Below are 24,643 nucleotides of genomic sequence, written 5' to 3' on the forward strand. Positions count from 1 at the left end.
TGGATCTTCAGCATTGAAAATTGCCATTTGAGCTGTTTGGATAACTTCGTGCTGCAATGTAGATACTAGTTAATAACTTTATTTACTGATGTTTGTTTCCAAAGGTGATTTCAGTTATTCTGGTCTGTATTTTATTACACCACTGTAAGATGGTGAATGTGGAATTTCTCAAAGTATAAAAGTATTGGACATTTTTTTTTATTTTGTAGTTTGCTTATTTTGGAAGTGTCCCATGTCCTGATCTAAGGCATCCTGCCTAAGACTTGAGTTATGGAACGCGCACTGGTTCGAGTCCTCATGGGAGCAGAAATTTTCTCATGAAATTTCGGCCAGTGTATGGGACTGGTGCCCACCCAGCATCATGATGCACTTGGGGAGCTACGATAGGTAGCGAAATCCGGTTGCGAAAGCCAGCAATAAACGGCTGGGGGGATCATTGTGTTAACCACACGATACCTCCATTCTGGTTGGATGATCGTCCACCTCTGCTTCGGCATGTGGACATGAGGCCAGCAGCCGGCTGGTTGATCTGGGCCCTTCATGGGCTGTAGCGCCATGGTTTATTATTATTATTATTATTATTATTATTATTATTATTATTATTATTATTATTATTTTGGAAGTGCATACTAAGCAGAGTCTTGCATTAATGACATGTAATCAATGATTAACAGGGAGAATTTTGGCCAATGGCGATGTTCCAAACCTCCGTCTCTCAGTGCTGGCACGAGAAAGGCTAGAATCCACATCCTTGGTGCGTACACCAGTCACAGATGGAGCTTTACAAGACTTCCATCAACACCGGCTCATTGCAGGCACTGATCCGTTTGATCTCAAGTACCATCTTTATGCTATTGTTGTAAGTATTCCTGGATTTGGGTACGATATCTGTGTACAGTGGTTTACTGATTCTGGTACTGAGAACGTTCTCGTGTTTGTGTTGACAGTCCCATTCTGGCATTCTTGGAGGTGGCCATTATGTGAGCTATGCGTGCAATCCAAATGGTAAATGGTACTGCTACAATGACAGCAGCTGCAAGGTGAGTTACAATTAGACTGTTCTGGAAGATTGAGTGTTACAGTATAAGTTTATACATACAGTGAAATGGCAGCATAACAAACTCGAGGGGGGTACTGTAATTGAAGAGTCCACTGCAAGAATGATGGATGTAATTTGGAATACATTTTGCAGGAGAAGCAATTGAAAGTTTGAAATGCTTAGCGCTCAAAGCTTAACTTGATTTTCCGATCATTACTGGACAATGACTATCAGTGTTAATGCCATATAACTCTCTATGTACATTCTATATGTCTTAAGCTATGCATTGACAGTCTTGGTTCATTTTCGACAAGAAAGTGACATCCATCATCCAAGTGGACTCTTCAGTTATTTCTGTTATAGTGAAATTTCGTTAAGCCGAAAATTGATTAAATTTGTCTGTGTCCCATATTATGGAATAACAGATGCTGTACCTGGGTTAAGACCATCTATGACCATACAATTCAATACTTTAGAGATTATTATCATATACAAGGACAGATTGAAGTATTTGGCCTATTGTTCGGAGCAAGGGGAACAATTCCAAAATTCTCAGTTGAATATTTTAAGTCTTTTTGAATTCCTTTAAATACACTCAGGGACAAAAAAAACCGGACACTTGTATATTTGCTTGTATTTTGTTGCCAATTATTTCAAAATGAAACAAAACCCATTTAAACAAAATAATGTTCCATTTAGCACCTTATACGACAACATTTGAAAAAAAAAAATCTCTGATGGGAAAATTTACAAAAAAATACAAAGGGCGTATAACTATGGCATCGTTTGATCTAACTGTTTTTTCATTTTATGGTGCCTTAAACATTAAAAACTCTTTTTAGTAACGGGTATTACCCCCTCTGGCTTGAATAACTGCATCCATACGTCTTGGCATGCTCTCAATTTGGTTAGCAATGTCTTCTTGAGGAATAAGTTCCCATTCTTCGCCAAGTGCTCGCCTCAACTCTTGTAACGATTCTGGTTTCGGTCGTCTATTCTTAACACGCCGTCCCAGCATGTCCCACACGTGTTCAATTGGGTTCATGTCTGGACTCCTTGCTGGCCATGGAAGAACATGGATTTCCACTTCTTGAAGATAATCTCCGACCGCATGGGCAATATGCGACTGTGCATTATCATGCATTAAAACAAAATTATCGCCTACAAATTGGCCAAATGGCACAACATGATCAGCCAAACATTCATTTATATACCAATCAGCTGTTAGTCTTCCATTTTCAACAAAAATCAACTCTGTACGAGCATCCGTACACACTCCTGCCCAAACCGTCACTCCACCACCTCCATACGGCACATTTTCGGAAATGCAACACTGTGAAAATCGTTCTCCTCTCCTTCTCCAAACTCTTTCACATCCATCAGGTGAGCACAGATTGAAACGGGACTCATCGGTGAACAGAACACAGCTCCACTGTCCATTTCTCCAATCCCTGTGATCATTTGCAAAACGCAGTCGTTCAACTCGATGCATCCTGAGAAGTCTGGGACCAGTTGCAGGTCTACTTGATATCAGTCCACTTGCTTTCAACCTCCTTCTAACTGTTTTGGCCGAAATTGGGCGTCCATGCATGTTAACAAATTGCTGGGCTACACTAGTAGCTGGCAGATTGCGCTCCCTAAGAACTCTCAACACCATGTACCTGTCTTCATTTGGATTTGTAGCTCTTGGAGGACCCGAACCTGGTCTTCTGGTATATTCTAGGGTCTCTCTATACCGTTTTATGGCATCATGGGTTATGCTTCTAGCCATATTCATAACATTTGCAATGTAACGTACACTGCGTCCATCATCGTAAAGGGCTACAGCTCGAGCCACATCTTCAGGTCGCATCTTGTTTTAAGAAAACTGTTACAACCCCACTTAAACTCAGAAAATGTAAAAATAAAGAATTAACGAATGATAACGATAATGAAGCACAAAATGGTTGAGACAAAATTGTTATAGCTGAGACTCCGAAAGCAAAATTGGAATATTTGGTTGTAATGGCTTGTTTATAAAACAAAAAACAATCAAGAATGTGTACACGTCTCCATAACAACAGATGGCTACCATAATATTGTATGAGAAGATAATGTTTTGCAAAATACCAGCAAATATTAAAGTGTCCGGTTTTTTTTGTCCCTGAGTGTATTTTGAAAATTATTGCTATAGATGTAATGAAATATTCTGTTCAGATTTTACGTAATCACCTGTACACCTAAATTTCCTTATATTCTATTTGATTACTAATAATTATTGAATAAAAATAATTTCCCGAGGGTAGCTTTCATTTGAAAATAAAAATCGTAAATAGTGATAACGCAAATGTTTATTTTTATTTTTATTTGTTTAGTATGCTGTGTCTTTTGGCAACCCTTACTGAAGAGCAGCTACCCTTGTGGGATTTATATATGTATGTCCATATTATATTGCAACTTCAATAAGAATCTGTGTCATAATGATAATTATGCATATTCAACAAGTGAATAATTATTTTTGCATATTTTCAATGGCTTTACTTCGCATTTCTACTCTCCTCTGTCTACTTCAATGATCTTTCTGTTTTCGTCTAACGAAAACTGTTTTGTTGTCTTTTTTCCTGCCATACCTGCTTCTTTACTTCTTTCCTCAATAATGTTTAGGAACAAACTGCCTTTGAAAGTTCCATTTTATTAAACTGTTTCATTTAAATATAAATGCATACCACAACAATTGCATCTACAGAAGTGCATTCAGAAAACTCACTAAAACCAAGGATGACAGATGCCTAGTGATAACTCGTTTATTTTATTTTCTTTCGAATTAATTTTAATTAATTTTTAACTGCATATTAGGCCTAATTTCGTTAAAATAACATTTTTTTGTAGCGGGATGAATTCTGTAGTGCTTGGGAAAAGTGACACAAGTAAATTTCCACAAACCTTTTTTGATAATTTATTGACAACTTACGAAACATCTGTTTGCTTGGAAAAAAATGCATAGGCATTCCTCCCATTACAATAATTCATACAGAAAAAAATCAAATCGACATAAACCAGTGTGTAAATATTTTAATACTATTAAATGGTAAACATATTACATTGTATAAAATATTATTGTTATTAAGGTATTAATTCTGTACATATTTCATATTTGCATTTTATATGTATTGCATTTATATTTAAACATAAGAATTGGACATGTTCTTTATTCTATGCTATAAAGCAAATACAAGAATATTATGGAACAAATAAATCTATCTCTCTATCTATCTAACTAAGGTAACATTTGTTTTGCAGGAGATGAGTGAGAACCAAATGGACACAAGTTCTGCTTACATGTTATTTTATGAGCGCGAGGGCCTGTGTCAGCAGCAATACATGCCCAGCATCGCAGGCAAGACTCCCGACACTCGGGACCTGGATGACGACTTCGATTCTGACCTCAAGAAACTGTGTTGCGTCATGTGAAGATGTTTGTTGTATCTATTAATTGATTACAACGAGACTGTCGTTTATTTTGAAGGTATGATGGAACTATTCTGCTCTGTTGCTCACTTGTTAGGGTCCATTCCTATTGACTCAATACAGAGGGGAACGTGAATTTTTTTGTTTTTTGTCACAGGCAGTTGATCTGTCATTTGTGATTGCCTCCTTCATCCTCAAAAAGAGCCCACACCACAGCTGCACCGTATGGCATGTGCAACAGAACTGGTATTTATAACACAATGAGCTTTACACAGGCCCTTTTTTACTTATTTGGGTGGTTCATCTATTCTTTTGTATATATATGATCTCGGATATGTGCCCTTCGTCTTTCCTTCCCTTATTCTTCGGATGTCTGTACTGATTAAGATCTAAAGCAGTTCAGTAATTTAAATATAAAGCGTATACCAAATTTAAGTTTTAACTATTTTTTTCGAGCTAATAATGTAATAGCTTACTGCAATATTCCTAATATGTAATTTATTAAAACGTGATTTTTTTTTTAATTAACATAAACTCTACACATACTTGAAGTTCTCATGCTGTTCTCGTATTGTACCTCATATTTCGGAGAATATTTTGTAAAATTTATGCTGTTTTCTTTCCTCAATGTGTTGAGAGTTCTTGTTTCTAATAAATAAATTGTTGCAAAGAGCAGATGAAGGTGCAAATATTTATGCATAAAATGGAGTATTATGTATCTGAAAGAACGAGTAGTTCAAGTGAATATTGGAACTTGATCTGCCGTGGCAATTGCTATACTTCGCTCAGAAAAGTGAAGCTAGTACGGTACTTTGTGCAATTGGAGATTAGAAATACAGCCTTAGTCTGTGCGTGGAAGTGTAACATATTTGTCAACTGTGATTTAATCAGGAGGGGAATGCAATGTAATTGTTGAAAAATGTAACATGTCAAGAAATGATCTCTACTTCAGCCCGCGTGGGAGATTTTCTCTCCCTGCGTGTCGATACAGCTGATATCAGCATTGAAATTTGTGAAGAAACTAATGAGAAGAATATATGACAAGCAAAATGGAAGAATTTGAGAGTTTGCCATAATATAAATTTGAAGATGAGCTATGTAACTGAATTTTCGTCTCTGCAATAATCAGAAGTATAGCATGTGGTTATTTTGTGGAAGAGTTAGCTTGATGTGTAAAAAGTACACGTTTCTGTGTAGAATGTTTTCATTTTGAATTAGTGTTCTGGCATATTCTCAAACTGTCCCGTCTTCCTTAAAAAAATTAGAGAAAGAGAATGAGAGAGAGATTATATATACATAAAACTCTCTTTCAGGTGAGGTTAGGTTTTTGTTTGTCAGTAGTTGGTCCTAGAAAGGTTTTTCACATTCTAATTGCAGAATAAATGTAATTAACATATACATATGCATCGAGCGTCAAGTCATGTCGTGAGGAAAATTTACAATAGTATTTTAGTAATGAAGCTCAAATAAACGTAAATCTTGCTCAGTCATGCGAATTGTTAGTATACTGCCAGTATTTTATTATTTGTTACCAAACATTTTGCAAGACTTGCAAATGAATATGATAATACTCTGAATGTGAATAATAGAGTGACATTTCTGGGACACAACTATTGGATTGGTGATGCTGCTTTTGTAGCCCCTCTCTTTGTTACTCGATATTTTTGCATTGGCTTCATACTTTTTCTGTGTAATGTACATAGCATTCAGAACACTGACAGGGTTTTCCAGCGACATATTGAGGTTGCAGTTTATTAAATTTGTCATTACAAATTAAATTGCGATAAATTCGGTGTCCTGTCTGAGAAATAGGGGAGAGTTGGGTAGTATCGGACATCGGGTAATATAATAATAATAATAATAACAATAATAATAATGGCTTTATATAACCTGGCAGAGTTATGGCCGTAAGGCCTTCTCTTACACTCAGCCAGAATTAAAACTTGCTTACATAGTTGAACATACAACTGGACTGGAATTAAGTAATTACATACTGATACAATTTAGGTACATAATGAGATCAGAAGAGGTAGTTACATAAAAATTTACTCGTAAAATAAAAATAAACACAGTGGAATATTATTAATGTTGTTAGAATCAAATACGAATCACATAAAAACAGAAGCCGATAATTCAATAAAAAATGTACATAGTAAAAATAAAAATAAACACATTAGTATACATATTAGTATTAGTTACAATTAAGTAGAATTCACATAATTAAACCAGAAACCGACAATTGAATAAAATGTACACAAAAAAATAGATTAATAATAAAAAAACAACACAGTGGGATACATATTGGCGTTAAGTGATAAATAAACACGATTTACATGCTTACACAATAAAAATAAGAAACAAAAAAATAAATAAAAAAATAAATACAGTGGAACACATAACCATTAAATATTTGCAATGCGTTAGGTCTGGCAACTCATCATAAGATATTTTTCTAATTTACATTTAAAGGAAATTAAAGTTCGGCAGCCCTTGACTTCAGACGGCAGAGAATTCCAGTGACGAGAAGTAGCGACAGTGAAAGATTAAGAATAAAGAGATGATGTGTGGACAGTGTCGGACAGTTGTGTTTCTTTCATCTACCACCAGATGGTAGTACCTAAGTGACATGGTTACGTTTCTGTATGCGACATCTGAACACTGCTACTACCATCCGGTGGTAGATGAAAGAAATATCACTGTCTGATATTACCCGATGTCCGATACTACCCAACTCTCCCCTAATTAAATTATATACTTTCTAGGTTTCCTTTGTTTTTACTTTGAAAGTTAGAGATGGAAACAAAATCATATTAAGTTTTGTTACAAATGTTTACGCAGCTCCTTGACAGCTACAATTGATAGTGCATGGAAAGGATATGTCAATAGGATGACATGGTTTTCAGTATGAGTTCAAAAGGGAAACATTTATCGTGAAAGTGACATGTCAAAGAGGAGAAAGAAATTTGATCTAGAAACAGTTACGTGTGTATACTGAGAAGATTGTTGCCTCTTCCTGCACAATGTGTGGTATAGTTGTGCCAAGCCATATAATTGATATCAAAGTTTGAAAACAGTAGAATTTTTGAGAATAGAAAAATGTTGAATTCCTGTCAGTTCAGCAATCTGGTAAACATGCAATCAATGCACAATGCATTAAACAATCTACTTAGCAACAAAAACTGTGAGATTGATACGTGTACATTGCTTAGACCAAAAAGGTATATGGTATAGTTTGAGATATAACTTTTGTAAGCAGTGCAGATAATATTACGCATTCTTTCTGGTAATTAGAGTAAGAAATTGAAAGAATCAGGATGTTTTAGGCTGGTCAGTAGTTGGATTTTGTTACAGAAAGGAAAGAAAGAGCAGCTTTAAGACTAGATGTGTGAAAGAGAAACTGCACTGTTCACCACTTGCACCAGGATGTAACAGATTTGATCGTCAAGCAATGATTTTTTGGGATTTGGTTCTTTCAGCTAAGCTATTCAGCCAATGCTTAATTTAAAATCACGTGTTCAGAGAACAAAGTTTAAGTTGTGACAGCCTGTTGGTTTGCTCCATTGAACAAAAGAAGAACGAAGTTGGAATTGATGAATGCTTTGTATAGTCAATTAATTCCATAAATTGGATGGTCATGTATTTTTTCAGACACAGTATAAACGGTTTTGATTTGTTTGGTTACTTTTATAATAATGCAATTAGTTAATTAACAATTTCATATTATATATACAAATAAGAAGCAATGGAACACAAAATAAGTGTCAGTTTGACGACAACATATTATAGTTGAACTTCCATATGTGTTGTTATGAAGTGCAAATATTCTCTTTTTACATACACCCATCCTTCATTTTCCTAACACCAAAGATCTATCCATACTTAGTTGACTTTGATTACTACTGCATAGACAAGTAATATTGAGTGCCATTTTATATAATTATTGTTATGAGAAAGTCACAAAAATGTGTGAGTTGCATTATTAAACTCACGAAATGTTTTTATTGTGGTTATGCAGCAGAAGCATACCACATTATCCTTTACATCTGTTTGCTAATATTTTCTAATGGCAGGTGATTTAATCAAATACTGTTTCACTGTTACGTACCTGTTTATTTCTGTATAGTTTTTAATGTATAGCTCGTATCATTTTTAAATACTCACTCCGAAAATTTTTCACACTTGGTCACACCTGTATGTTGTTACTTTCAATGTCCATTATTTCTTCATGTTAGATCAAATTTGTCTGTTGATTTGAAAATGTTCATTTTTTTTTTTTTTTTACTAGAGACTTCTTTTTTCTTGAAGTACGCAGATGAAGTTTTCAAATTTTATTGGGATCAAGTGACATGAATGAATATTTGTGAATGTTGAAAGAGTGTAAATCATTCGTCCAGGAAAATATAAATTATGTAAGTGGGTTGACTTCAACAATTGATGTATGAAATAATTTACGATTGGGGCATTTGTATCATAATACTGTCAGCAGAGCTTTACTAGTGATGAAAATGATGCCTTATTTGTTTAGTCAATAGATATCCAATGGCTACCATGCAGATATATGATAGAATACTATGATGAGAGATTGGAGCTAAATTCTGTTACATTCCTGCCCTCCCCCCCTCCCCCACTTAGCGTGTCCTTTTTCTTGAGATTACGTTATGTGTATGTAAATGTGTTTTTCCGTTTCAACTGAACTGTTTGTAATTGTACACAGTTGTATTTGAATGTAGATATGTAGATCACAAACCTACAACTTAGAAGCTGTTTATAAGAAATTGCACTATGGTGATATCATTCAATAGATAGTGGTCTGTAATATTGGTTCCTTCTCCCCACTTCCGCCATATATATTTTATTTTTGCATAGAAATGTCATTTATCGCAATTCTCTTCATTGTTGATATTATCTAAAGGAATTCACATGGATATAGTTGCCTGATTTCTCAATAATTGTGATACAGTAATAGACGTTGCGAATATCTCAACACTTCTCCCCTGTTAAGTTTTTGCTAGTCCGTAAACTGCCTGTAAGTAAATAAAAAAACTGTAATATTCAAGCAGTGTTTCTAGTTAAGACAGGCAGTATGTATTATAATATGTACATGAAACTTTTTATTTTAGTTCCATTGATTAGTTGGTAAAGCCGTTATGATTTGGAGTTATTCTCAGATGTTGTATGTAATGCAATGGTTAGCTTATAGTTTAATTGAACTGATGTAATTTGTATATATTGTATTATTTTCATATGATATATATAATTAATAACTATACATAATATATTGGCTGAAGACAGTTTATAATTGTAATATTTGTTACGTTTTCCCCAGATTCATATCCCATCTTAAATGTCTGAGATTTTAGATGGTAGAAGACTGCCTCTCAAATTTTTTAGGAGGTAAGTATGTTTTTGCAGGAGCGACGGAGAAAAATTATTTTGTGTAACATTACCTCCAGTGCTGTGGTCGTAAAATTTTCAGCTAAAATGTCCTATTACTGTAGTTCTGTTACGTGGAGTGAGTGAATTTGAGAAGACACTTGTAAAATTTGAAAGATAACTGAAGGAATATTACCAGCATTTATTAAATTTACTGATTCTCTTTGTATAATGTCTTCTCCTTATTTTCACATTTGAACTATACTGCGTGTTCAATTCAAAGTGTGTCATAGCTCGCTGTATGCCATCATGTGGCTAGTCGATGAGCCTAGAGAATTCAGTCTTCCTACACTTCCGCAGAGGTGTATTACCTATGTGCCAGAGAAGTTGCCTAGCAAGTGTGGCATTCATTCTGAAGAGTACTTACCGATACGTACGCCTGTAGTGGCAGGAATGTGAACTGTTTGAAAACACGTACTGAGGTGAGTTTTTTCTTACTGTCGGGATATGGGGAGAGGGTTAAGACGATTACTTACGTAGCCTATTTGTTGACATTAACTTCGACGGTCTACATGGACATGGAGCATTTGATTTGTACTGTGGAATGTTGCCGTATGCAAGCGACGATAACAAATACCCTGCGTACGACTTGCCCGTGCAAAATACAGTTCGAAAGAGGTTATGGTAGCACAGAGACTTTACAGACAGCCATCTGTTGCTACGACATTCAAGTTATACCGTACACGTTCTCAAGTTCAGATTGAACGCCTTGATTAATAGGCAACTTCTCTGACATAAAATCTGAAACTCGCTTCAAATCGCTGACTCACAACAGTGATGTCATGACGCACTTTGACATGAACACCCAGTATACTAGGGCATTCGAAAAGTAATGGCAATGTAGTTACTTTTGAGATTACATATTCCAAATATAGTCTCCTGCCATGTCAATAATATGTTGCCAAATTCTTGGAAGACGGCGGACTCCATCTGCAGCATCATTTCTAGATCTCTCTCTCACTGACCAATCTAAAGCTCTTCGGATGTCAACTCTTGATTGAAAGCGAATGCCTCGCTTCCACCCAACTTGCAATAGTTCGGTATGGTAGGACTTCTCTCTCACAGGTTTCTTTTAATGGCCTAAAGCACTGAATTCCATGTTTTTCTCTTGCAGCTTGGATTTTTAATGACGCACCTTTGTTCATACATTTAGGGCTATATTGTTTACTACAAATCAAAAACAGTCACTGTATTTACAAAATATGCCTTTACTTATCGAATGCCCTAGTAGATATAAGCTGTTTCATTCTGACTATTAAGATAAATAACAGTGGTAAATAATGAAACCATCTAGCAAATTAATTATTTTAATTATACAAAATGTGATATTTTCTGCAGTAAAAACTACGAGGTTCATCCAGGAAGTAAGTTTCAAACACGTCCAGAGATGGCATGACTAGTTGGACGGGAATGCGCATACGTAGCAGTAGAGAGGGGGGTATGTGGGAATAATGCAGTGCAGTTTGTCTTGTGACAGCAGTAGTTACTGCACAGCGCTAGGAGAAAATGGCTGCACTGATATTGTCTCCAGCCAACTGTGCACGCTCAGAAGCAATCTCCAGCAGAGATCCACTGCCAATTGTGCAACATGTACGGACCCGACATTATGAGCAACAGTATGGTGAGATGATGGTGCAGGCAATTCACTGAAGGCCAAACCAATGTGCACGACAAAGACCGTAGTGGCCAACCGTCCCTGGTGATGCCAGAACTGATGGAAAGTGTGCGGCAAGCAGTTTTGCAGAACCGGTGCTTCACAATTTCGGAACTCTCTGGTCAATTCCCCAGGACGTCTCGCTCACTGCTTCACGAAATCGTCTCCTGGCGGCTTGGTTTCCTGAAAGTGTGTCAAAGTAGCTGACAGATGAACACAAAACGAAATGCCTGGCCACAGCATTGACATTCCTCCAGCAGTACGCAGAGAACGGTGACGAGTTTCTCGACAGTGTTGTCACTGGGGATGAAACATAGGTGTCTCATGCCACACCAGAAACAAAACAACAATCCATGCATTGGCGGCATAGTTGTTCACCTGTGAGGACCAAATTCAAGCAGACAATCTTTACCAAAAAAATCATGTGCATTGTCTTGTGGGTTCGACGTTGTGTCCTCATGTATAAGTTTTTTACCAGAACAAGAAACACGGAATGCTGACAAGAGGCATTATGCTTTTGCACGACAATGCACAACTCCATACAGCAACACCACACGGAACCTGTTGCTTCAGTTTGGATAGGAGATCTTCGATCATCCACCCTACAGCCCCGACCTCGCGCCAAGTGACTTTTATCTCTTTTGTCTCATGAAGCACTTTCTGGCAGGAGAACGTTTCCACAACAATGCTGAGATACAGACGGCAGTGATTTCATGGCTGCAAACGTTGGCGGCAGACTCTTATGACATGGGCATACAAATGTTGGTGCACTGGTATGCTAAATGCCTCAATAACAGTGGTGACTATGTTGAGAAGTAGCCAGTAAATCTCTGTAAATAGTGCATTAAATATTCCTTCCTTGTTAATGTTTTTGTTTTCTTTATTGGCCATACATCCTGGATGCATCTCGTATGATTAATGATTTACAAAGCATGCTAAACAGATTTCAGTACATGTGTGGTACTGTGAGATGTACCTTTATATTCATCCACATCAGGGTGAATATGGATGAATAGTTTTTAAATATGAGGAGAAGGGTCATGATGAGTTTATTAAATTAGTAGGAAAGAGTAGGACATACTGTTAAGATAGGAAGAGTAGAGGAGCTAAAAGTAGGACTAGACTAGATAGGTAACAGTAGGACAAAGAAGTAATATAGATAGATGTAAAGCAAATAATAGAGGGTATGCCTAGTTAAGACTATAGTACAGTAAAATGATTGTAGTGTAATTGTAAATGTGAGAATGCGGAGTAGATAAAGTAATTGTTATGTTGTTATTAGGAATAGGAAATAGTAGAAGGTAGGATTAGAAGGAAACAAGGAATAGTTAATAAACGCAGAAATATAGGAAGTGTGGTGAATGAACATGAAAGACATAGTGGGTGAAAATTAAATGATGAAGAGGTGTCGGTCTTTAACATCTGGTAGTGTGCAAGTTGTAAATAGTATATGAAAGGAACTGCTGGCCCGAATACTATAATGTGAAGGGCCAGCAGGACCAAAGGTTTGAGTGAGAATAAACCATACCATACCATCCACATCAGAGGAAGTTTGGAACCAACAGAATTTTATATATTTTCTTTGTTAAAAAATACATTTACATGTTATTCTGTTGATTGTATAATATCTTACTGTTGTGTTTAGATAGCTTGGTCATAACATTCTGTGCAGTAAACCAGGTAAGTCCATTTGATATCGATACAGAAAAGAAAGGGGTGTATGGGTTAGTCGCTGTGCAGCTCCTGTGTAGTACACTTCTTTTCCTTGTGCAAGTACAGTCTTAGAGAAAAGAAATTTGTCACACACTTTAAAAGTCCCAGAGGGGAGGCAGTGACAGATTGACTCAGAATGAACAGCTATTGGATCCTGAAAAATATTTTCAAGTAGGTATGTTTAACATGACATTAGATATCATAGTTAATCAAATCCAAATTAGATTCAATTCTACGAAATGTCTAAGTAACCTGTTCTTTGAAACCAACTCCACAGATTTTATCTACTGCAACAGAGTTACACAGCAAAGCATATTTATCGTTGCGATATATTGAATATTTAACAGAAGACTTTGCATTTAATTTACAATGCTTTATGTGCATTAGAAATGATCCTTTTCCAAATTAAAATTGATAAAAACATACTTACGTGGCACCATGTCACAAGAATGTTCAAGTGAATTCAATATTTTAAATACGTAGTGTGGAAAGAATGCAAGGAATTGATGCGAGTGAAGTAGTGGAATCTTTTGCTATAAAAAATTCTAGTGTCCTTCACTGCTTCTAATGCTCTCAAAGATTCTTCATGCTGTGCTAATTTTTAGAGACAAGTAATGTACCTAGGAAGTCCACCGCTGTGGAATAACAGCATGTCTGATTGTTAACAAGTGGGCCCAGGTTCAATTCCTGATTGACGGTTTTTCCGAGGTTTTCCCCTCAAGCAATTGAAATAATTGCTGGGTAACTTTCGACGTTGGACTTCAGACTCATTTTGTCATTAATTCAAATGTCATTGTCATCATTACCATAATGTGTTGATGTTATTAATTTTTTTAAGGCAACAGAATTTTCTGCTATGTAAATTATTTATTATTAATGGAGAAAAATCTTTGGTTGGTAAGAAAAGGCACGTAAGTAAAAAAAAATAATTTTTCAGGAGAGACTTTCTTTTTAATTTACTCTTCACTGAATATAAGTATAATAATGAAATTCATGTATGTTGGTTAAAGTAAGACTTTTTTCAATTAAAAATACATGAAATTTTATTATTTCAAAAATTAGAAAAAAAAAAATACTAGACTTACATGATTAGGTACAACAGAAAAATCGACTTTTTTTTTTTACTTGTGTGCATTTTCCCGCCAACCAAAGAAATTCGCTCTAGCACGTAATGTCGAAACAGGAGTAGACCATAGGGGAAAACCAAGGAGAGGAGTTCGATCTGGTGTTGTGGATGGAGCCCTGGCGTAGCTCAGTGGTAGAGCATTCAGTGCGCAGAGGTGAAGGTTCTGAGTTCGATCCCCAGTGCTGGAGCGAATTTTTCTCCGTTAATAATGTTCATAACAGAGAAATCTGTTGGCTTAAAAGAATAACATCATATAGATTCAATTATCTAAAGTCACTTAATATGAGTGTGCTCCTATAAAGTTACGTAATGTCGAAACATGAAGTATGCCATAAGAGAAAACCAAGGAGAGGAGTTCGTTCTGGTGCTGTTTATGGAGCCCCGACATAGCTCAATGGTAGAGCATTCAATGTGCAGAGGTGAAGGTCCTGGGTTCGATTCTCAGTGCTGGAGCGAATTTTTTCTCCATTAATAATAAATCATTACCACAGCCCAGGCCAAGTTCACTGTGCGGCATGCTGTATACGCACGAGTGCAGCTGTTCGGCGACAAAAATCATTCATAGATCAGGAATGGTAAGCACAATAAGCCTTTGGGTCTCTCCTCCGTCAAAAATATATCATACACCTAGCTGGGCAGCAGCAGCAGCAGTTCTTTGGTAAAGCAATACAGTTTTGTCAGGAGGCCACTTCGTGACTGGACATGTGCCATATACGCATTTAAACCATAAAGGCACAAATTGTTTCAATATAATTAACGTATAATTTTGAATACATTGTTCTGGATTTGGATCATCCGCAATGATCGAGAGACGAAAGACGGTCTTTAACCCGAGTCACACGGGGATAGTTTACAGGAGTAAGTGCTTGAAGCCTCTAAACTTGATGCTATATTTGTGATCACACAGAGACATTAAACTTGAAACCATGCTTGAAAAAAAGGGCGCGCTGAATGTTGTATTCTTAGTGATGTTTGAATTCTTCTATTCTGTTATAGTTAATAAAAATCAATAGTGAGCTGGCATTTTTAATTTGGTGAAACTGAAGATGCCACCAGCACATATTCAAGCATGTGTGCAGCTAATTGGCGCCGTGTTATTGTATGAATTACAAAATATTCTTGAAAAAAAAAAAAAAAAAAGGAAAAGAGAACATGGGTTAAGAAATGGATTCGTAGAAGAATTATGCACGGTGCATCTAATACCTTGTTGAAAGAATTAGCTGAAGAAGATCCTGCAGAATGCAGGAAGCATCTCAGAATGAGTCCTGTTTTAAGGGTTTTTAACTTTTTTCGTACCACTTCTACGTCTGCGTTTTCGAAACCTTGTTCCATGAGTTCACTGACTAATTTCTGGAATAATAATTCCCGCTTGTTTCTATTGACGTATTCTTTGTCACGTATATTCCATAGAAATTCATACTTCTCATATACTTCCGAAAACTTTATGATATCGTTGGAATTCCACTTAGGGGCGCTCATTATTAATAATTATTAATTTACTTCGACAATAGGCCTAAAACTACAAACTTTCTACTTGCCAAGTTGCTACAAGTTCGCATTCACACGCGGGAAGTGATGGAGTTGGTCACGTGACGGGAAAGTAGACACAAAAGTTGACGGGTCGTCAACTCAAATTCTGCTTGACCGCCAAGCCACAACTTGACTGTCTTGACCATATCACACGAGGAAAGTTGAAGGAAAGTCGACTTGCTCCAAGCACTTGACTCCTGCAAACTATCCCCGTGTGAATTAGCCTTTTGGCACCGTACCGTAAGCAGCGTAAAGGTCCATTCACAATGAAAACGCAAACGTTACCGCAACTTTAGAGCAAGACATAAAGACGTGAGTCAGGATGGATAAAACTAATACCGGTAATTTTAAAATAATGATTTTTCTTATAGCACCCAACATTGGCGATTTTAATAATGGATAATCTTACGGACTTCTATTTATTTTTAGACGACGACCTTCTTCATTTGTAGTATTATTATTGTTCCGGCTTCATGTAAGCCTTGACAATTCTTCTTTTTCCAGAATATTATAGTCAATTCATCATGCACAGCAACTCAAATATAAGTTACTGCTGTACTATTTTACATTAAAATATGTTTTGGAGTCCTGTGTTTGTGGTACATTGCAGCATTATAATTTCCAAGATCTGAAATATATTTGTTTTCATTTTCCTTAGCAGTATGGTAAAAAGTTTTCGAAACTATTTTGATATATTCAGGTATAGTTGATATTTCAAGGTCATCATGCATTTGAACTTGAGTTGTGTAAAAATCATATCCACCGATAATTCGTAATGCCTTATTTTTAGATATTGACTTAAAGATAGAGATTTGTGCAGTTGCTGAGAGATGGTGTTACTCGTGAAAAGAGAGCATTTAAATTGACGAGAGACTAAAACTTGGTACTGTTTCGTACAGTCCTCGTTAGATGGCAGCACTAGATGTTCTGTACTCGAGAGTATACCTGAATCGGTTGGCTAACGAAAGAGCGGTCTGTACAAGGCGTTCAAAGAGCAGGTGAGGCTCGCGCGAGGCAGACGATAGTGAGGTCCGATAAGTAGAGAGCCGTGTTTAGACGTCAACAGTCCCTCTCTGTCAAGCGCTGGAGTTAGTGTCAAGACATGCAAGATCCTGAAGTTTGTTGACTGTGTGTTAGTTGAAGAAGAAACATGTGCTTATTTAATTCTGTTTTTCGAAACATATAATATTATGTTGTTTAATAAAAATAAGAAGTGTAGTAACATGTCAGAGTTTGGATGTAAACAAAAATACTGAGCATCTGAAACTTGCGTTGTTGACTGTGTTGTGATGGTTGTGGTTATTCCTCGGTAAAGTGAAGGTGATTTTAGTGGTGGTGTGGTGTGATGATGCATAGAGACAGGATGAAACCGAAGTACGCTCTGGAGGACTACATATACGAGATGGAATCTCGAAGTCTGGAGCCGTCGGCGGATCCTGAGGACCTAGACGTCTACGCTCAACTTCAGCAAAAGGAAAAGGATCTTATCCTTGCCGCGGAACTGGGGAAGGCCCTTCTCGAGAAAAATGAGGAACTTAGCCGACAGAATGAGAAAATAGCTGAGGATTTCTCACAGAAACTAGAGGTAAGTACGTGAAATGTTGTTGCAAAATTGTATGACGACGCATTAGACTACTGCTACAACTGACACATTTTTCTACAACTGTCACATTTCACCGTACTTGTCTTCAGTTACTTTGACAAATTCAGCCTTAGAACTACAGCAAATATTATTTAATGATGTATTAGATAATGTAAAGAAACATAGACATAGGCGGAGAGAGAACCGATTCCTTGGGGGGAGGCAAGGCAAAACCATAGAATCTCCATACAACGGGGTTACGGGGGACATCATTTACCTCCTCTCCCCCGTTATAGCTTGACCGTGGTATAGTATATCGGAATATGGTCATTTAATAAAGGTATTTTCGGGGGCATGTTTCTTACAGTGTTACATCCATATCCGCGATGTTTCGGGCCGAGTTGTATAGGGCTTAAACTGTAGGTCTACTACAAATTATAATAGGGCATAAGTTAAAACAATCTCCCTTTTTTCACTCTCGTACAGAAACACGTGCATACATCAATAAAACTACGTAACAGTACTGACAGAAACTTTTCTGAAGATATCATATGAAATGTAAACTCTATTTTATTTAATCACGTCTTTAAGTTTGCACATTATAACTGGGATCACTTTTCTTTTTTCTGCATTGTTGTGCCGTGTTATTCATATTTCTCCAAGTCGCGGCCTGAAAACCTGCAGATTTCTAACACATGAGTACAGGCTGTTACAAAAGAAACATTACAGTGCTTCCATTCCTCAAATGAGGTGTAGCAATTCTTATACATTCAGAAATTTAAAATAAATATTATAGTACAGACACATGATCTGAAGACATTAATTCATCAAATTAAGTACAGAAACTTAATCATAAACAAAAGCAAAGAAGATCTTTTAAATCCAATATTTTTCAGTGTTAATAGAAAAAAAGAGCCGAGACAAATTTAGGGGGGCAGTGCCCCCCCCCCCCCTATAACTCCACCTATGAACATAGACTCACAGTCGATAGGGATACAGAGCTCTGAAAATATAATTATGTACTTTATTTTATTAGAGACTTTAGATACTGAAAATTGCGTCAAATACTCGTGTTAGGGTTTAATAAACATTATTATGGACAAAGAATTATATATTACATTCGTCGCAAATACGAAGAAATGACAACTTTTGAAACTTTAATACATTTTATTTGCTTGAGTCTCATCCTGAGGTACAGGAGAGTACAACAATAATAGCTGACCGCAGTAGATACCGTCTGAAAATTTAAAGAATATTTTAAGTTGGTGACACCTACTATCTAACAGTGGATTGCCTATCGATCTTTGATTTACAACTGATATTGTTATCTGTTGCACGTGTTACGCCATGGGTTTTATTGAATGATATCCTGAAGACATAGATATGACTATATTTTATAAGGTTCTCAGCGTAATAGTTGTTCAGTTAACTGTCCGAAGACAGGTCTGAACCTCACAAATAATAAGACACCACTTATGAGACAATTAGGCCAGGATATAATGGGGTAGGGTGGCCAGTTCCTTTCCCTCTCAGTTGCATACATCGCCGACTAGTTACATTTATTTATTTATTTATGTCTATAACAGGGCAAAGCCCCAATTACAATAGACAGTACAGATATTCGTTTAAAAAAACATAAATTGCATATAACATGAAAAAAGAGATGAAACAGATACAAATGTAGGATACAAATGTAAATACAAATTAAAATGGAAAATGAGAAAAGGAAAAAAAAAAGAAAAAAAAAAGAACAGACAAATAGATACTACCTGAATAAAAGACACAGATATAGATATAAATGAAAAATACAAAATAAAATAAATGAAAAATAATTAAGTATAGATATCATAGCCAAAAATGTAAAATGTAGCTATAATTGGCAAATTACAGAGTAAAAAATACCAATATTATATAAAATCAATTACCTTCAGTATATTAATAAGAAAATGTTTGTATTCCATGTAAGAAATGCAAAAATCTAGATCCCATGTTTTACATATTTCATAGAAATTTGAACACATTTTTAACACTGGTGAATTTTTATGTGATGAAGTGTTTGGTTTTTTATAATATAACAATTATTGACGATTTCTTAAATTACACTAATCAGATTTCAGAAGCATACAAACAATTGTTCTTCCTCCGACACATATCGTCAAGCGAGATGTACTGCCTGATAATAGATAGGCCTATACATATCAGCCAGAACCTCAGTCAGAGAAAAGCTTAATAATATTATAATTTCAATAATTTGAGAAATCAATTCGTAAAGGTTCTGAGAACTTTTCTTCAATAAGTTTAGTGTTGTATGGCACGTAATTTAGCAAAGGCGTCTGATGTTAAATTAGTCCTTTTGTTATTATAGGTACCGTAGTTACATTGTTGATTACCTCTGCGGTGGCTGAGTGGTTAGAGATCTTCAGCTTGTCACGTAGGTTCGAGCCCCGGTTTGGCCTGGGGAAAACTAGATAGTGGCACTTGTGGTGGACGAGGTCGCAGTTGGGGTTTTTCTCGGAGTTTTCCCATTTCCCCATATTAGATATCATTCCGTCGATTTCTATTCCGTCATCATTCCATAGAATTCCCGAAGAGTGCTGATCTAGGGACGAATGGAGTAGCCTGCTCGAAACCCCAACATCCAGCTAACCTTAGTATGGTCAACTGGTGTGGGTTGAGAATACACGTAGCTCGAGGGTTAGCACAATCGATTCTAAGGTCGCAGTGTTGAGTCTTAGTGCCCCTTTTCGGAAATTCAATTCAAATTACAATGTAGATTACAAGTTCATAATCAGAGAGATAGAGAACATAAGCTAAGTGGCTTTCTAATGGGGTAACTTCGTACATTCTTAGCGTAGCTGTCCCTACAAGGAGACGATACATTCAGGAGTGCATGAACGTTTATTGGATAGGGTGGTGTTATTGTCGCCGTCGCCGTGTTCCATTGGTTTTCCATATAGTGGTCCTTAAACAAATTTATGAATGTTGATAATATGACTGTCCCGCGCCGTGGCGTTGCGGTCTAAGGCATCATGCCAAGGACTTGCGTTACAGAATGCGCGCTGGTTCGAGTTCTCATGGGGGGGGGGAAATTTCGGCCAGCAGTGTATGGGACCGATGCCCATCCAGCATCGTGATGCACTTGGGGAGCTACGATAGGTAGCGAAAATCCGGTTTTGCAAACCAGCTATAACGGCAGGGGGGATCATCGTGCTAACCATACGATACCGCCATACTGGTTGGATGATCGTCCACCTCTGCTTCGGCATGTGGACGTGAGGCCAGCAGCCGGCTGGTCAGTCTTGGCCTTTCAGGGCTGTAGCGTCATGGAATTTTAATATGACTAATATGTTACCTGATCTGAGAGTATTATACTGTACATAGCAATGTCCAGTATATTTAAATTCCAGAATATATTGAAGTGATAAATTGTAGCAGGAGAAATTGAAATATACCGAGAAATCGTGTTTCAACATTCTGGCGTAGTCGGCCGATTCGATAGTCATTCGGCTTTCGATGGTGAATATGCCTATATTTATTTGACTGTGCGTCAACAATATGGCGCTAATCAAAACAGCAACATAATCTTATCTTCTTCTTCTTAATAATAATAATAATAATAATAATAATAATAATAATAATAATAATAATAATAATAATAATAATAATAATTCGAGTAGGTTCAGTAACGATACGATTATATTTCGGATCAAATGCAGCATGTGCCGTAAATATGATTATGTGAACATACAATTGTTTGAGATGCAACACTTTTTGAATGATAATACCTTTTAGTTTCAGTTCTGAATGATATTTTTAGATTTAGATTTAGATTTATTTATTTAACCTGGTAGAGATAAGGCCGTCAGGCCTTCTCTGCCCCTCTACCAGGGGATTACAACTATAACATGAACAATAAGATTACAATTAATATTAAATTTACAATTACAATTACAATTACAATAAAAATTAAAATACGACAAGAATACCTGATTAATGAAAGCTAGACATTTTATCATAGAAGTTAAGAACAAAGAATATTTTTGTATTTACAAAATTACAAATTAAACCTACAATAACAAAATTCTATAGTGATGAAATTACCGGATATTGAGATATTTTGTGGTAGATTAAAAGAACTATTTACAAGAAACCATGTCTGAACGAGTCTCAATTACTGACCAAGTGCCTAGTAAGTTTGCGTTTGAATTAAATTTTATTTCGACAGTCCCTGATGCTAGCAGGTAACGAATTCCAGAGTCTTGGCAGGGCTATTGTGAAAGAGGATGAGTATGAGGAGGTGCGATGGGATGGTATTGTTAGTATTGTTTCATGGCGAGAGCGTGTGTTCAGATTGTGGTGGGAAGAAAGGTAAGTGAAGCGAGACGACAGGTACGAAGGAATAGAAGAGTTCAAGATTTCGAAGAGAAAGAGAAGTGAATGTAAATTTCTTTTCTTATCTAGTTTAAGCCAACCTATTGCTTCCAGGGATGGGGTAATATGATCATATTTACGAACATTGCTTACAAAACGTACACACAAATTATGAGCACGTTGAAGTTTCATTTTGTTGTCGCTGGAAAGGTCAGTCAGTAAAATGTCAGCATAGTCAAAATGGGGAAATACAAGGGTCTGCACAAGGGACTTTTTTAAGCAAGAGGGAAGATGAACATTTATCCTTTTTAGCACATGAATAATAGAATATACTTTTCTGCAGGTTTCTGTGATTTGCATGTCCCAGTTGAGATTATTATCCATGTGAATGCCAAGATTTTTTACCGAAGAACTGAAAGGGATATGCACTGTACTTACTTTAACTTACTTCTTATGTTCATTTTGAAACACAGTGATAATGATTTCTTCATGAACAGATAAACTGTTTTGGCGTTATTTTTAATTAGTGTAAGCTAAATGGTGACAAAATGAAATTCAGTACTACAACTGTTTGCATCGTTGTATTTGACGTGGAATACTTTTCTCACTCATGTTGAAAGAGTGGGACCATTAACTTAATATTTTCTCTCATTAATTAGCATCTAGATTTCGAAATCACTTTTATCTCTTTTGCTGTGATAGAGAAAGTCATATGGGCGGCGATGCTGATATTAAAAAAGACATTGAGAAGGGAAAGGACGTTCAATTTCAATTTTTGTCATACGACATTTTTTGTAGCTACAACTTTATTAGAATCCAGCGTGAAAAGTAATGAACTTCTTGGTGGAAGAATCGTAAGTTGATGTTTATAAGACACTCGAGAACAATAACAGTGTATGGATTTACAGTATGTCTCATCATCATCATCATCATCATCATCATCATCATCATCATCATCATCATCATCATCATCAGCACAGCTTTTGTTGTTTAGTCAGTTATCTGAAGACAAATTTGAACCCCGTAAGTGGCACCAATGAGACATCACTCATGAGGCAACTAAGCTTTTAAGGGTTTATGTAAGTGAACGACCACAATCAGAAAATGCAGGCTCTAAATTTCTAGAATTTTATAAGAAAATGAACTCACATTTGGACAAAAATTGCAAGGTACCGCAACAAGACTTATTAGAACTTAAATATCTGATAAAAGTATAAAAAATATTACTAGTAATATTTTTCAAACCAGTTTTTTTTCAGAGTAGTAAAAAAAAAAGAAGAATTCTGCAATTACATCATTTGGTAACCATAACATTGTTATGATCTCTCTGACATCTTTAATATTTTTCCTGCATGTAATAAATGTTTATTTCTGAAAAGTAGCCCACTCTCAGAAATGTACAGATGTTAATTTTTATACAATTAATTTTTTATCTGTCCTATATAAAATATAATTAAAATTCACATAATATTTTGTAACCTAATTTTTCTATTTTCAAAGAAATGGGCATTATTGTAGTCTACTTTTTGCACAAATGGATGTTAAATCAGTGTACGAAATTTCAGAATTCTATCTCCAATGGCTGTGGAGTTATGAAATAGTGTGTGAAAATGTTCAACTTTTGTAAAATTTAATTCAAAGTAAAAAGTGAATTTCTTAAAAATATTATTAGTAACCTTTTTTATACTTTTATCAGATGTTTAAGTTCTAACAAGTCTTGTTGTGGTACCTTGTAATTTTTGTCCAGTCGTGAGTTCATTTTCTTATAAAATTTTAGGAATTTAGAGCCTGCATTTTTTATATTTGCGGTCCTTCACGTACACACACCCTTAAGGATTATTATTTTGACCCATTTCGTCTTTACTTTTGGGAGGACTTTGAGCCAATTTTAGATATTTACACTTAGCGGCGCTATGGTAAATATTATTAAATGACGCAAAACACCGCTTAAGATAACAAGGGATAAACAAATGACAAGGGATACTTATACAGTCCAATTGGAACTAAAAAAATCTAAATCAGTCTTTAAAATAGGTATTGCCTAACATAATGTAGACCTACATTATGTATTACACAACGTATTGGCACGCTCAATTATGACTACAATATGAAAGGTCGCGAGTTCAATCTTTGTAAATAAAAATATAGAGAACAGAATTTTCTCTTCGTAATTTAGTACAGAATTGCTCTAGTTCAAATAATTGCTTAGAAGTCGCAGCGCTTTCCATGCGGGCAAAATAACGTCAGCTGGAAATTTATATCCAGCTCTCATTTAATGTCACGGTTAGCTATAACGGTTTCCCTGTGATCGGGGCTCAGTAAATCTAATAAATCCTTTGCCGTTGTTAAACTCGGATCTTTTCTATACTTAATAACATATACAGTAGGCCTACATACATTTACGGCTTAGGTATTGATTGATTTGTTGAGGGCTGGATCCCCTATATGCGATGATTGTCGAAGTCCGACCGTTGGACCGGGTGGTATTCGTGAATCCGACGCTGATAGGTGGGCCAACCTTCCTGGGCTCTGCGGGTAAGGTCACATCGGCTACTGACGAGTCCCAAGCGCTTAGAACAGCGGTGACCAAAACTCGAGCTGCAGTGATTACATGCGACAGACAGCCTATGAAGTAAGGAGACGGAGGAAAGGTACTTGGCAAGAAAACTACAACCAGTGGCGGTTCCTGTACTAACATCTTGATCAATCCCGCGGATAAAAATCTCAAGCTTTGCTGTATCAGTAATG

The 24,643-nt window shown here is 36.2% G+C and overlaps 2 protein-coding genes across 4 annotated transcripts in view; both read left to right on the forward strand.

The window, feature by feature from the left end:
• The window catches only part of Usp32 (Ubiquitin specific protease 32), a 97,612-nt gene extending 92,833 nt beyond the window's left edge, over positions 1–4,779 (forward strand). For 2 of the 3 annotated variants that reach the window (XM_069828010.1, XM_069828011.1), the window contains exons 26-28: positions 675–859; positions 948–1,040; positions 4,319–4,627. In XM_069828010.1, coding sequence (XP_069684111.1) covers positions 675–859; positions 948–1,040; positions 4,319–4,489 — 449 coding nt within the window. In that variant the 3' untranslated portion in view covers positions 4,490–4,627. The other variant, XR_011332486.1, reaches the window with a different exon arrangement.
• Positions 4,780–17,077: 12,298 nt separating this feature from the next.
• The window catches only part of LOC138701285 (bicaudal D-related protein homolog), a 381,968-nt gene continuing 374,402 nt past the window's right edge, over positions 17,078–24,643 (forward strand). Inside the window, exon 1 of the mRNA XM_069828017.1 lies at positions 17,078–17,527. Within this exon, the coding sequence (XP_069684118.1) occupies positions 17,288–17,527 (240 nt within the window). The 5' untranslated portion in view covers positions 17,078–17,287. The remainder of the gene's footprint in view (positions 17,528–24,643) is intronic.

Source organism: Periplaneta americana, chromosome 6, assembly GCF_040183065.1.
Source record: "Periplaneta americana isolate PAMFEO1 chromosome 6, P.americana_PAMFEO1_priV1, whole genome shotgun sequence".
In the NCBI taxonomy this organism is placed as follows: Eukaryota; Metazoa; Arthropoda; class Insecta; order Blattodea; family Blattidae; genus Periplaneta; species Periplaneta americana.